Source organism: Gorilla gorilla, chromosome 8 (genome assembly GCF_029281585.2).
Source record: "Gorilla gorilla gorilla isolate KB3781 chromosome 8, NHGRI_mGorGor1-v2.1_pri, whole genome shotgun sequence".
Lineage (NCBI taxonomy): Eukaryota > Metazoa > Chordata > Mammalia > Primates > Hominidae > Gorilla > Gorilla gorilla.
This window is the reverse complement of record NC_073232.2, coordinates 127,233,503-127,249,234: the sequence shown is the minus strand read 5'-3', so window position 1 is coordinate 127,249,234 and position 15,732 is coordinate 127,233,503. Positions and strand designations below refer to the sequence as shown.

Here is a 15,732-nt window from a genome sequence, read left to right as displayed (position 1 = left end):
CATTTTTTCCCTTCAATCATTCAAAATTGTATCCAATACTTATTGTGTAGGTACAGAAATAAATAAGACCTGGCTTCAGCTGTGATTTAACAATATAATAGGGAGACAGATATTAACAAAAACTAAGAGAACAAAATGAAATTTTACATTAGCAGTACAGAAGAGCAGCAGGCAGGCTTCAAAGGTAGGAAATGGCATTTCAGCTGAACCTGGAAAGGTCAGTAGGACTTCTACAACCAAAGGTGCTGAGAGAGATGAGCAGCTTATAAAAGAAAAACATGAGCAAAGGCACCACGTTTGAAAAGGTGTGGAGAATTTAGAGAGTAGATGAATAACGGGGTTTTCCATGCACTGTTGCACAATTACTACTCTCCTACTCTATCTCCCAAGTGTTCTGTGCTCACTCAAATGTCTTTTCCGTTAAAAAAACAAAAACAAAAATAACTATCTCCAAACTTATCCAACGTCCTAGTATCCCATTCTCAAATCAAAAAGATAGAATTTGTTTATGATGAGAGTCTCTTTAGGACAGGCATGGAATCTATACATGGATTTCCAGCTTTCTGTAGGATCATCTTACAAGACCTGTATCTTTCCAATTGTAGGAATCTATTTTAAGAATCTGAAACATCTGGCTGATACAGATGTGTGGGTAAAAACTAAAAACAAAACAAACAAAAATTTCTATCTATAAAGACATCTCTCACAAAATCAGTTCTGACAAAACTCTGGTGATAACCTCAGTGACCTCAAATAGGGAAATGGTTAATAAATTGTATTTTAGCCATATGATGGAACATTTTATAGCCATTAAAAATAAAGTTTACAAAGAGCTTATCAACATGAACAATGTTTATGTTACAATGTTAAGTTTAAAAAAATGGATATGTAAGTATACACAGTGAAGTAGATCTCAACCTTAAAAATCTGCATAGACAAAAAGCTACAAGGAAATATGGCAAAAATGTTAACTGACTATTGATGAAAGGTGGAAAATGGATAATTTTTTATTTTCAACTTTCTTGTATTTTCTAAATTTTCCCACTGTTTCTATAACCTCTAAAGTTAAAAAAAATTTTTTGAAATGGTATATAGAAATTTTATTTACATTTTAAGTGATTTATGATAAATAGGTGTATTCCTTTCCTATTGCTACTGTAACAAATTACCAATCTATCTTAAAACAATACAAACTTTTTATCATATAGTTGGGGAGGTCAGAAGCCTGAAACAGGTTTAACTAGGCTTAAAATCAAAGGGTTGGCTTGACCGTGTTCTTCTCTGGAGGTGCTAGGGGAGAATCCTTCACTAGAGCCTCCGTAGAGGACCTTTTTTTTTTTGCCTCCTCCAGCTTTTAGAGGCTGCCCCCATTCTTTGGCTTGTGATCCCCTTCACTCTTCAAAGCCAGCAACCACATTACTCCAACCTCTGCTTCCACTGCCACATCTCCTCTGACTCTCTCTTCTGCCTCCTCTTCCACTTTTAAAGAATATTATGATTACATTGGGTCCACTTGGAAATTCCAGGATAATCTATCTTAAAGTCAGCTGATTAGCAACATCAATTCCATCTACAACCCTAATGTTCCTTGTGATGTAACCTAATATATTCATAGGTTATGGAAATTAGGACACAGACACCTTTAGAGGGCCATTATTTTGCCTACCACGTATTTTCGAGAAACTTATGAACCCTCTAGCAATTATGCTATAGAATTATAAACCTGAATTTCAGGTTATAATCTTAAATTGTCAGCTAAATTCTTAATCTGCACCATTAATATTGCAAAAAAAAGAAATGTTGAAAGTAAAAGTATATTTTTTCCGCACAGGTCCAGTTTTAGTTTTTTTTGTTTGTTTGTTTTTTTCAAAAAAGACCTTTTGGCCGGGCATGGTGGCTCACACCTGTAATCCCAGCACTTTGGGAGGCCGAGGTGGGCAGATCACTTGAGATCAGGAGTTCAACACCACCCTGGTCAACATGATGAAACCCTGACTCTACTAAAAATACAAAAATTAGCAGGGCATGGTGGCGGTCGCCTATAATCCCAGCTAGTCAGGAGGCTGAAGCAGGAGAATCAGTTGAATTTGGGAGGTGGAGGTTGCAGTGAGCTGAGATCACGCCACCGCACTCAAGCCTGGACAACAAGAGCAAGACTTATCTCAAAAAAATAAATAAATAAAAATAAAAAAGACCTGTATACAGCACTTCACAGGATAAAGTATATATCTATATACTATAGGTATTTTGTAAAATATTTTTGAAAACCTTTTGACTTCGTTTTGGTAGACATTATCTTCTTTTAAGAGATGAAGACACGTTCAGTGAAGTTACGGGATTTTCTTAGGACGTATACAGTTAGTAACTAAAGCAGCCAGTAGCCAGTGTACAAACCGAAGTATGATTAGAGTTCAGTGTTTATTTTACCACACAATCAAAAATCGACTTCTCCTAAGTTTCCAGAACTGCTAACTTGGACAACAAACATCCCTTACTCTGTGACTAAACACCTACAATTTTTTAAACTTTATCTCTCCTCGGAAATCACATGCATTAAAAGGAAAATTAATACATCTGACATATGAACATATTATATCATCATAAAAGTCCCTGTGTGATCAAATATAAATTGAGCCTCCAACCAGAAAACTGTTTCCAATACAATTTCTTCCACGCATACAAATCTCAGCCCCTTCATAATACTAAAATGGAAGCTTCAACAAGATCCCTTAGGCCAAGAGTGTCCAATCTTTTGGCTTCCCTGGGTCACAATGAAAGAAGAATTGTCTTGGGCCACACACATAATACACTAACGATAGCTGATGAGCTTAAAAAAAATAAAAATCACAAAAAAACTCATGATGTTTTAAGAAAGTTTACAGATTTGTGTAGGGCTGCATTCAAAGCTGCCCTAGGCCACATGCAGCCCACAGGCCAAAGGTTGGACAAGCTAGCCTTAGGTTCAGGGTAAAAACTAAACTTTCATTCACTGCCTTGAATATCACTATTTTCTGCATGCCAATGAAGAACCGCCACCAGAAATTAATAGAATTGATCTATTCGTAAACAAGCAACTGATCTTATCCTCTCTTTCCTTGTATTTGTGGTGCCATGCCTGGAAAACAGTAAAGCAGAAGGGTTAGAAACACAGGCTTCAACTCAAAGGCCAACTCTAATCAACTGGTATAGGCTACTGAAGCGCTAAGCTGGTAAGAATCATGAAGCCCTAATTTCTGCCAAAAGCACAGGGCATGAGGAACAAAAGCAGGAGCACCAGGTATCTGCCACCCACAATAGGGCAGATGCTTTGAACTGAGCAGATCTGGGCTCAAATCCTGACTTTGTCACTCACTAATTCTATGACAGTGAACATGTTACTTTATCTCTCAGGGTCTTCCTTTCTTCTTCTGTAAAATGGGGATAGTAATAACCTCTCTTATAGGTTACAATGAGAATTAAACTATAGAACTTATGAATGCCCAAAACTGAAGACCTTATATACAGTAAATGCTCAATAAATGCTTGTTATTATTAACTGGGGTTTTTGTTTTGTTGTGCTTGTTTTTTTGGAGTGCAGTGGTGCAATCACAGATCACTGCAGCCTCAACTTCGCAGGCTCCAGTGATCCTCCCACCTCAGCCTCCCAAGTAGCTGGGACTATAGGTATGTGTCACCACACCCAGCTAATTTTTTAATTTTTTATAGAGATGGGGTTTCGCCACATTGTCTAAGCTGGTCTTGGACTCTTGGGCTCAAGCAATCCACCTACCTCGGCCTCCCAAAGTACTGGGATTATAGGCATGAGTCACTGTGCCCAGCCTGATTTTTTTCTATTTTATGTTTGTTTATTTATTTATTTATTGAGACAAGAGTTTTGCTCTTGTCGCACAGGCTGGAGTGCAGTGGCGCGATCTCAGATCACTGCAACCTCTGTCTCCTGGGTTCAAGTGATTCTCCTGCCTCAGCCTCCCGAGTAGCTGGCATTACAGGCACATGCCACCATGCCCGGCTAATTTTTGTATTTTTAGTAGAGACAGGGTCTCACCATGTTGGCCAGATTGGTCTCGAACTGATTTTTTCTATTTTAACCTCAAGTAAAAATATTATTGCCAACATAAATCTATAATTTTAGAAAATACAAAATCAAAGAGTTTATAATGTTCCTGAAGCATACCATTTCTTCACCGATTTTATCCTTTTAAATAAGCGCTCATTTACTTTGGATAGCTTAGATCAAGGTTTGCTGTTGTTTCTTTGTACCTAATTTTTGCTCTAAATGAAACTGAATAAAATATAAAATACCAGAGCATGTAAAAAGATAAGTATTGTTCCATAAAAGTTTGTTTCTCATATGTGGGGAAGGGGGCACTGAGAGGGATCCCAATGTATGTAGGTAGTTCAGTGACTAAGGATGCAGTTACAGAGTAAAATATACCTTAGCCTGTGTATACACACTTTAGCAGTCCATTAAGTTGGACTTCAGAATCTCTACCAGGTGCAAAAAAAAAAAAAAGATGGAATAAAAAAGGATAAAATATTTTTATTCCCTTCGATCAATTCTACCAATTTTCCTTCACAAGCAATAAAACGGTCAACTAATACATCTCCAGCAGAAAATGACTTACTCTCAAGCTTCCCCTTCTCAAGAGAGTTGATCTCAGAGATTAGATTAGAGATAGGCAGACAAACAGAGCCTTCTACCTTGTCAGGAATCCCAAGACCAGCCCACATTCGAAGACTGATATATAGCTCAGAATTTTACAGTGATGTAGTAAGAATACACAGCTGGACCATAAGAGAAAAAGACACAGAGAAATCTGGGCACAAGCTTCCTTATCCTCTCTCCCTCCCGTGAGGGGATGCTCAAGCGTGCTGCTTTCTCCAACAACAAAAAAAGCGGTAACACATGTGCAATGTTTCTCTCAGGGAAGTTCATTAGAAACTCAGTGCCCAAAGCTGTGTTTTGTTTTGTTTTGTTTTGTTTTGAGACAGAGCCTCCCTCTGTCGCCCAGGCTGGAGTGCAGTGGTGCGATCTCGGCTCACTGAACACTCTGCCTCTCAGGTTCAAGCGATTCTTCTGCCTCAGCCTCCCAAGTAGCTGGGATTACAGGCACATGCCACCACACCCAGCCAATTTTTGTATTTTTAGAAGAGACAGGGTTTCACCATGTTGGTCAGGCTGGTCTCGAATTCCTGACCTCGTGATCCGCGCGCCTCAGCCTCCCAAAGTGCTGATTACAGGCATGAGCCACTGCATCCGGCCCCAGTGCCCAAAGCTTTTATTGGGGATTTGACAGGATAATCACTCAGGCACCCTCTGCCTTAGCAGTGGAACAAAATTCCAGATTCCTAGAAGGAAAGCTGGTGTTCTCAGAACATCTGAGGCACAGCCAACCAGCCTTATCAGACAGAGAAGGGTGGGAACACTCCCAAAATCCAAGTTCCCAGATACCAGCCAAAGGGCAAGCTGTCCAAGCAAGCCTTTCTAAAGATAGTAATTTCAGGCCTGCTATGTTAACTCTTTTCCGCACAGAGAGAAACCTTTTTTCAAAGTCCCATCCACACATAAAAGTAGCTATTTCTAACAGCCTTGTAGGCCTTGTACCATTTAAGGGCTTCTTTAAAAGATGGCACTATATATATCCAGTAGATCTGAAACATTCCAAAATGACTGAAAAATAGAAGGCTTTAGTCAATCTATCTGTTCTCAACCAGTGTTTCTTTCTGATATTAAGTGACAGTGGACACTTAACTGCCTTTCACATCTCTTACCCAGAACTCCTCGGGCTGCGCTGTCTAGAGTCCCTCCATGCCCAATTTTCAAAGTCTGCTTTTTCCTCTTGGTCCATTCTGGAGAAGGCATTCCAGCTTCTATGAGAGAAATGGGGATGAAAAAAGGTGATTAGCAAGACAAATGAAGTAGGATCTTCATAAACTTGGGAGGAAGAGGGGATGGCATTTTCAAAACAAACAGAAAGTATTATACAAACTTTACATGTTAAGAGACTATGACCTCATTACTAGCAAAGAAAAGATTTTAAAATGGACATTCCCTAAATTATAAAGAAAGAGTATTCCAAAATTAGCTATCAAGACAGTAGAATTCATTCTCTAAGAGAAAAACGGCATTTTTAAAAGGTGGGTAAATATCCAAGCTAACCCGCAAAAATCTAGTAAATTCTTGGCAGTGGTGGGCTGTTAGATAAAGAATCATGAAAAGAAGTTAATTTTTATATAGAAAGATACTTTTAAAAGTCCTCAATTTCCATTTCTGAATCTCTTCCATGGTCTTTGCTGCTATCTCCAGCTACCTAACATTGCGAGTACATCTCATGCAGGGCTACTTCTAAACACACTAAATTCCCAAACTCCCTGTATTCACTGTCTCCCTCTCCTAACCAAAATTTTCAGTTCATTAAAGAGCGAATCTAGGCCGGGTGCTGTGGCTCACGCCTGTAATCCCAGCACTTTGAGAGGCCGAGGCGGGCGGATCACGAAGTCAGGAGATTGAGACCATCCTGGCTAACATGGTGAAACACCGTCTCTACTAAGAATACAAAAAATTAGCCGGACGTGGTGGCGGGTGCCTGTAGTCCCAGCTACTCAGGAGGCTGAGGCAGGAGAATGGTGTGAACCTGGGAGGCAGAGTTTGCAGTGAGCCAAGATCACGCCACTGCACTCTAGCCTGGGCGATAGAGCAAGACTCTGTCTCAAAAAAAAATAAATAAATAAACAAAGGAAGCGAATCTCAACAAAACATTATGTGGAAAGCAGCTAAGATTAAGTTGCACCTTAACTTCCTAAGCATTTAGATTTTTAAAAAGAGGATGCCAGCCCGGCTTATCTCATATTCCTGTTGTAAACATAAAGTGAGCCGGGCACAGTGGCTCATGCCTGTAATTCCAGCACTCTGGGAGGCCGAGATGGGTGGATCACTTGAACCTGGAAGTTTGAGACCAGCCTGGGCAACACAGGGAAACCCTGTCTCTACCCAAAATAAAATACAAAGATTAGCTGGGCATGGTGGTATGCACCTATACTCCCAGCTACTGGGGAGGCTTAGGTGAGAGGACTGCTTGAGCTCAGGAGGCAGAGGTTGCAGTAAGCCAAGATTGTGCCACTGTATTCCAGCCTGGGCAACAGAGTGAGATCCTGTCCTGTTTAAAAAAAAAAAAAAAAAGATAATGCAAAATAATGTTACTTGAAAGTACTTTGGGGAGACAGAGCCAGTGCTTCCTTCTGGATAAATATAAATTGTTTTTGATGATGGCATATAACATACTGAGAGAGTATTGGCTATTAGACTTCAAGTGAGAAAGAAGAGAAAAGCAGGAACTGCTATATTGATCTATACCTGCCCCCAAGCCCATCAAACCTTCCTTATCAACACTGACACTGAGCAGAAAGAAAATAAAGCAAAGAAAACGAAACGAGTGGACAGAGAAGGGAGGAGGGAAAACAAAGCAACAGTGGAAATGCAGAAGCCAGATTAAATGGCCAAAAGGATATGCTGGGTGGCTTGGCCTCCCAACAAAATTACCACTCTACTGAGTCAGAACCATGGTCTCTGGAACACCCTGGCGTCATTCCCTAATTATGACATCACCATACTTAGAAAGGCATGGTTGTCTGCTTTGACATAAACTTCTAAGGCCAGACCTCAGTTTCAAACCCTTGACCTGTCACTTGCAATCCATCATGGATCTCTCACTCATAAATTAACAGAAACCTTTTGGGGAACTCTTTACATTTTCAACTTGACACCCCTTGGAGTAAGAAGGCCCCATAAATATACTATCTTCCCTTTGTGCCCAAATATACCTCCTTCTAACTTGCAGACATACTGCCTCTACTATATAAAGGGGGGAATTTGGTTCACCCCACTGAACTAAGTATGCGTGGATTTTTATTATTTTCTAGCTATAAAATTCTGGTACACTTAGGGCTTTGAAGGATCCCAACAGACAAAGAGTAGGGATTGTAGTATAACAGGAATCAATGCAAAGAAAGACAAGGAATGGTATTAGAGGACACAACCACTGATCATGGTTGTCAAACATGGCATTAGAATGTAGGTATCTTTAAGAACCTTCCCAAGGCCGGGAGTGGTGGCTCATGCCTGTAATCCCAGCACTTTGGGAGGCTGAGGCGAGTGGATCACCTAAGGTCGGGAGTTTGAGACCAGCCTGACTAACATGGAGAAACCCCGTCTGTACTAAAAATACAAAATTAGCCAGAGGTGGTGGTGCATGCCTGTAATCCCAGCTACTTGGGAGGCTGAGGCAGGAGAATCACTTGAACCCAGGAGGCGAAGGTTGCGGTGAGCCGAGATCTTGCCATTGCACTCCAGCCTGGGCAACAACAGCAAAACTCCATCTCAAAAAAAAAAAAAAAAAAAAAAAACTTCCCAAGTAATTCTGACAGCCAATTACAATGACATTTGGAAAGCCCTAGCCTAACTAACATAAATACAGAATAGGCCAATCACAAGCAATATAGAAATCGAGGATAATGAGAATGTCTCTAGCTAAAGGTTCTAGCCTAGCAAGAGCCTTGAAACATTTTAACCAAGATTCAACAAGAAACTTCAGTTCTTAGAGGCAGATTAGCCAGAAGGCCAGAATATGGCTTTGTCAGAAACTTGTCTGAAAGAATGGTAATCGTTACCTTAAGGATTAAAAAAAAAAAAAAAAAGAAACCCAGAGTTTAGCTAACAAATCAGGAAAGCAGCAGTTCTATGAAGGAAAACTAAAAAACTATGATGATACCACAATACATATCCTTGATGCAATTCCTCACTTTGACGTCCTCTGTATGACCCATACTTTCAGGCAACAAAGCAAAACTTTAATAAAAGAATGAGTAGTCGTGATACTGGAATTAAACATCTGCAGAAGTGTACCTATTTGCCCATAAACACTTAAATCTGTACTGTCAGTTATAATTCCCATCAGAATAATTTGTTTTTGCATTTTTTTAAAGTGTAAAGTTTTCCATGGGACACTAAACAATGTAAGAAAGTCCCTGTACTGGTTTAATGGCGAGACAGAATACGGCCAAACTCTGGAGGGCCTTGAATAACCTAGCTAACTAGTTCTACCACCACAAGGTGCAGAAATTACTAGGCTATCAGCTCAGTTAGGGTAAGAGACAGTTATCTTTCATCTTCAAGTCTCCATAGGCTAGCACAGACCTGGCTTATTGCATATGTCCAATGAACTTAAGGATCCTGGATGCTTTATATGTGAAATCATCCGAGCTGATTAACGGGGTGATTCTTTAGGCTTTTCTAGTATTTTCCCAGTGTACGTGAATAAACGAATCAATAAAATGAACACTCTCAGCTTAGTGGCCAAGTTATATTTAGTGTTCCTCAAATGTGGTCCATAAACTACTTACACTGGAATCACCTGGAGCAACTATTTTCAATTGCAGTTTCCTAAAAATACCCCGAACTCTCCGAATCACAACCTCGGACAGGGCAGGGATTAGGAATCTGTATTTGTACAAGAGACTCTAAGTAATTGTTAGGCCCATTAAAATGTGAAAACGACTATATTAAGTCTTGGTTAACGAAGTATATCTGCATTTCCAATGCATTTTGAGGAATGCAACTTTAGGGTTGCAGAGCCAGTACTTCCTTTTGGGGTTCATCCACATGAACCCAACAAAAGCCTCCTGAGGGATCGATCAGATTACAGAAAACAGGTCTGCACGCCCAAGGGCAGGGTTTTATTGTGTAAGTACGGGTTTTTTTTCCTCCCGTTGAGAACTACAACTGCCAAGTAGGCTACAAGAGTTCGTGCCAGGGCAAGTCCAAGCCCGAGATGCCCGAGATTCCTGTCCAGAGCTAATTCAATGGTCATTCTCCCTTTCCCCTCCTTTTGTCTCTTGAATCACGAGCGTCGCAAAAAGCCTAACGTGCTTCCCCTCTCGCAGCGACCGCCTCAGCCTGGTCCCCACCCGGGCTGCAGTACCTGCCAGCAGCTTCTCCTTCAACCGATTCAGCAGCTCGGCTGAAGTGGGCCCTTTGGGCTTGTGCACGGCGAACACGCCGCTCAAGGACAGCAGCTTGGTAGCCAAAGCGGCCTTGGAGACCCTGGCTTCGGATCCGGTCCTGGCCGCGGCCGTAACCACCGCGGCTGCAGCCCTTGCTGACGGGGTCGCAGCCATTGCTGCGACCGTTCCTGCAGTTTCAAGGACAGGGGATGTGTCTGTTTTCAAAGACGACGAAGACACCACCGCCGCCTCAAAAGCGGCCATACTTTTGTAGCCAAGACCTGTTTCATCGTGGAGGCGCACGCTGATGATGCAACAAGAGTGCGCCTGACAGGACCCGCTTCCTCATACCGCGAAGCTGCGCAGAACGGAGAGGTCGCAAGGACTTGTGGGAATTGTAGTCCGTGGCCTTCCCATATAGACCAAGATCTTGCTGTGCCCTTGTACTTTAAATAGAAAATTTTAAATGTTGACTTTTCCTGAGGCTTGTGAAGATCCATGGCTTCCTGGGCTCACTGCTTCATTGATTGTATTGTGCTCTTACATTCAGGTTCAGAATTAGAAGACATCCAAATGTGAGCTCTATTAGAGCAAGGAACTTATGTACCACGTTAACTGAGACATTCCCAAATGCCTCACATGTTGTAGGCACTTAAATAAATATTTGAAAACGTATAAATAAGTATGAATTCTTCAAATTCCCCCGAAGAAACCAAGCCAATGGTAAATCACTTGGGCTTATTTTGATGCTCTTCATGCACCTCCGTTCACCCTCCCCAAACCCCCACTGCCCCCACTACAATTTTTAATAATTCTGATTTTGAATATCAGCTCTTCTGTCGGTTGAATTCCTTAGTACACATTGTTCAGATATCAAAAGGCATTCTTGCAATTCATAAACTTTAAACTACTTTCCATTTGAGAGCTTCTCCCTAAAAGTTATTGACTCCCTAACAAGATTGAGGAATATTGTTTTGATTCCAGCACAAGGCAGAGTGGAGAAAAATTACTTCTGCACCAGATACATTAAATGCTATCATAACTATTGTGAGACAGATAAAGTTTGGCCTCATTGTTTTTTAGGTTTCTTTACAACCGCTCTTTATCCTCATCATACTCTTGGACTTAAATATCTAGTATTTTAGTGATGCCCCTTAGCTGCTCACGATCACCAGTTATGGGGTCCCATTTGAACTTGCACCCATTCGTGCAACAGACACATGGCAGAACAATTTATTAAAAGGAAAAAAAAATCTTTGAGGGAGTTTTTTCAGGGTGGAAAGCTGAAACTCCTAGAAGGAAGTCACCTACTCTTGTGGTCTATTATAAAAGCCTAAGCTAACTGAAAAGATTGGCATATCACAGGATTAGTGGACACCTGGCCCTGCTTCAAGATGTTAATTTTTCCACGAAGATGTTGTGACTTCAGAAGGGATGACTGCACCCAAAGGAGCATGGTGTCCATTAGCCTCAGGAAAGAGTTCTCTATTCTTGTGCCATGGAAGCAGAGAACCAGGGACTTGCAGGGAAGGTTGCAAGGCTTGATCAATGATGACTTGGATGACTCCAAGGCACTTGGAGATTAGAGGCCTTTTCCCAATTGTCCGGACATCAGCAAGCCTCCCTATTTCTCTTGTGGCTCTGGGGGTGAGGGATGCAGAGGGAGAGCAGAACTAGGGGTAACATATGATGCTTATATTTGAATTTTCCATCAGCCCAGTGTAGGACCAGAGTTAATTTGATTTAAAGAAAATGAAGAAATGTATATTTCTTGCATGTTTGATTTCTGGGATGCTAGGACACAACAAAATTAATGCTACTCTGCTATTATATTGGCATTCTTAGGATTAGAAGCACCAAGCTTTGTTTTTCTAAGGTAACCAACATCTCCCATATTGGGCAGGCCTTGAATTCACAGGTTTTTTTTGCTCCAATACATGTATGAGTTTGGGCTCTTTGGTCAACAGAAAACTGATTCATACCAGCTTGGGGGGCACAGGGGGAGACGATTTATCAGAAATACACTGGCACACTATTCAGAACCTAGAAAGTTCTCTGTCTCTCGCTGCACATCCTTCTTTTATGCTACTCACTTGTGTCTTTTTTTTTTTTTTTTTTTGAGACAGAGTTTCACTCTTGTTGCCCAGGCTGGAGTGCAGTGGCACAATCTCAGCTCACCGCAACCTCCGCCTCCTGGGTTCAAATGATTCTCCTGCCTCAGACTCCTGAGTAGGTGGGATTACAGGCATGTGGCACCATGCCCAGCTAATTTTGTATTTTTTGTAGGGACGGGGTTTCTCCATGTTGGTCAGGCTGGTCATGAACTCCCAACCTCAGGTGATCCACCTGCCTCGGCCTCCCAAAGTGCTGGGATTACAGGCACGAGCCATCATGCCTGGCCCACTTGTGTCTTTATTCCTCTTTCCTGTTTCTAACAGGACTTTTATTCTAACTCTTCATTCCACATCCTTGTTTTAAACCATCCTATTTTGATCCAATTCCAAAAATCTTCTGGATGAAGTCACTCCTGACCACCTACAGAACATAATACCTCACTCTTTCTATCCCTCTACCATGGCACTTTCCTAGCTAACTTTCTGGCTTTATTTTTTTCCATGGCACATCTCACCTGACATACCATGAATATGATTCGGATGTTAGTTCCCTCCAAATCTCATGTTGAAACGTGATTCCCAGTGTTGGAAGTTGGGCCTGGTGGTAGGTGATTGGATCATAGGAGTGGACCCCTCGTGAATGGTTTAGCACCAACCCCTTGGTGACAAATGAGTTTTCACTCAGTTAGTTCATGTGAGAGCTGGTTGTTTAAGAGTCTGGGACCTCCCTGCCCTTGCTCTCTTGCTCCTACTCTCAGCCATATGACGTGCCTGCTCCCCATTCACCTGCTATGATTGGAAGCTTCCTGAGGCCCTCACCAGAATTAGATGCCGACACCATGCTTCCTCTACAACCTGCAGAACTGTGGGCCAATTAAGCTTCTTTTCTTTATAAATTACCCAGTCTCAGATATTCCTTTATAGTAACATAGATGGACTAATACATACCACATATTTTACTAATTTTGTTTAATGTCTGATGCCTTCTATCAGAATATCAGCTTCATGCAGACAGGAATGTTTTATTCATTGCTATATCTCCAGGGCCTAGAATAGTGTCAGACATAGCACTCAGTAAGTACTGGGTTGTTTTGTTTTGTTTTGTTTTGTTTTTTTGAGACAGAGTTTTGTTCTTGTTGCCCAGGCTGGAGTGCAATGTCACAGTCTCTGCTCACTGCAACCTCCACCTCCCGAGTTCAAGCGATTATCCTGCCTCAGCCTCCCAAGTAGCTGGAATTACAGGTGCCCGCCACCACACCTGGCTAATTTTTTGGTATTTTTAGTAGAGACAGATGGGGTTTCACCATGTTGGCCAGGCTGGTCTTGAACTCCTGACCTCAGGTGATCTGCCTGACTCAGCCTCCCAAAGTACTGGGATTACAGACATGAGCCACAGCGCCCAGTCAATAAATATTGTTGAATAAATGAATGAATGAAACTTCTATAAAGGCTGGTATGATGGTTAATACTGAGTGTCAACTTGCTTGGATTGAAGGATTCAAACTATGGCTCCTGGGTGTGTCTGTGAGGGTGTTGCCAAAGGAGATTAATATTTGAGTCAGTGGGCTGGGAGAAGCTGACCCACCTCCATCTGGGTGGGCCCCATCTAATCAGCTGCCAGCACAGCTAGAATAAAGCAGGCAGGAGAAGATGGAAGAGCAGACTTGCTGAGTCTTCCAGACTTCATCTTTCTCCTGTGCTGGATGCCTCCTGCCCTCAAACATCAGACTCTATGTTCTTTGGCTTTTGGGCTCTTGGGCTTACACCAGTGGTTTTCCAGGTGTTCTCGGATCTTTGGCCACAGACTGAAGGCTCCACTGTCGGCTTTTGAAGTTTTGGGACTCGGACTGGCTTCCTTGCGTCTCAGCCAAGCAGACAGCCTATTGTGGGACTTCAGCTTGTGATCCTGTGAGTTAATACTCCTTAATAAACTCCCCTTCATATACGTCTACCCTATTAGTTCTGTCCCTTGAAAGAACCCTGACTAAAACAGCGAATTAGTGCCTGTTCCCAGAAAAGTGGAGTGCTGAACACATCAAATGATAGATGTGAGTCACCAGTGTAGCTTACCACACCGGGCTTCAATTTCCATTATCTCATTTTACATATATGGAACTGAGGCAAAGAGAATAATATCACCTAAAGCCATATAATAAGACTCTACCTTTCTAGACCAGCTTCCATGCTGCCTTCAACCACCCATGTACCTCAAAGGGTCGTCAATTAATAAGATTCAAAAATTAGCTACTCCAAATTTGTCACTAGCTCCCCCATGGCTGCATTCCTGGGGCACTTCTCTGATCCCTGTCACAGGCATGTATGCCTGGGAAAGCTGTTCTTCACAAAGGCTTGTTCAAATGTTGTTCACCTGTGCAGCTTTCTGTGGATGGTAGAATCAGAGAAAATAGCAAATGATGAGTGCTTTTAGACCGCATAGTCCAAGTCCTTCATTTAAAAAAAGAAGCACGAAAAGGTATTCCTGAAAACCAGGGAGAGAAAGCTGAGTATGCTCAAACCTGTGTGTAGACTTGAGAAAGACATAGTTTTAAAGTCCAGAGAAAAGGATGAACATGATCCATCTTTTCATGATTTCCATAATGAAATTTGAGAGAGCTAGAACGCTTTTAAAAATAACTTCTGTTATGCAATTGAAAATTCTCCTAGCAGGGAAGAAAATGGTAAGGTAATTAAAGAAACCAGTGGCTGGTTGCACAAGAACTCGCTATGAACTGAAGAGTCTAAAGGAAATATGATATCTTTAGAGGTAGGCTTCTAGAAAATTTTACTTTCTAAGGTACAAATATCTGTAATGTTTTGATTTTGACCATACATTCCTTTTGTAATTAGGAAAAATAATAGCAACAAAATAAATCTTAAAATTAAGTAAAGAATATGTTTTTATTTTTTTGAAAAAGGAAGGGTAGATTAAAAAAAAAAAACTAATACCAGGAATCATCATAAACATGTAGGAGTAAGGCCAGAAAAGCTGACATCCAATTGATCTGGGAATAGGAAAACATCCCAGAGAGAGTAGAATAAAACAAAACTGAACTTTTAAAAAAGATGGAAAAAGAGATAGATTTACTGCTTAAGGCCAATAAGATAAAGGTGATGGAAGACAAATGCCAAACAAAGCTCTGACTTTTCCTGTCTTCTTCATCAGAGAGAACAATTTTTGGATGGAAATGGAAAAAGCAAACAATTGATAAAAAGAGAATGGTGTCCATAAGGGTGAAAAGATTGGAAGAGGACATCTCCTTGGATAGCTGAGATGACATCTCCTGGTCTCAACAATTATATCTTAGGGTTGGGGGAGAGGGGAAATATGAGAACTTACAAAAGGGATTGCTTAGGGAAACAGACTTTTGCTAAGCATCCACTATGTGCTGACATAGCACTTTCTTATAATTTCTATAGCAATTCTCAAGTTATACTTGTGGAGAAAATAAAGTGTAGGCTGGGTGCTGGAACTTCACTACAAGGGAGATGTTATTATTATTATTCCCATATTATAGGTGAGGAAACTGAAACTAAATAAGATTAGATAATATGACCAAGGACACATTGCTAACATAGAGTAAGTGGATATGTCAGGAGTTCCCAAGACCAATCTCAGGCT

At 41.2% G+C, this 15,732-nt stretch overlaps 1 protein-coding gene across 3 annotated transcripts in view; it reads right to left on the bottom strand.

The window, feature by feature from the left end:
• TRUB1 (TruB pseudouridine synthase family member 1) overlaps positions 1–10,368 on the bottom strand; it is a 58,560-nt gene extending 48,192 nt beyond the window's left edge. For 2 of the 3 annotated variants that reach the window (XR_008668829.2, XR_008668830.2), the window contains exons 1-2: positions 9,978–10,313; positions 5,773–5,871 (exon numbers count right to left, since the gene is read on the bottom strand). Coding sequence is in view for 1 of the 3 variants with exons in the window: in XM_004050135.4 (XP_004050183.3) it covers positions 5,773–5,871; positions 9,978–10,263 (385 nt within the window). In the remaining 2 variants the exon portion in view is untranslated. Of the gene's footprint in view, positions 1–5,772; positions 5,872–9,977 lie in introns of all 3 variants that reach the window. The other variant, XM_004050135.4, reaches the window with a different exon arrangement.
• Positions 10,369–15,732: the final 5,364 nt, after the last annotated feature.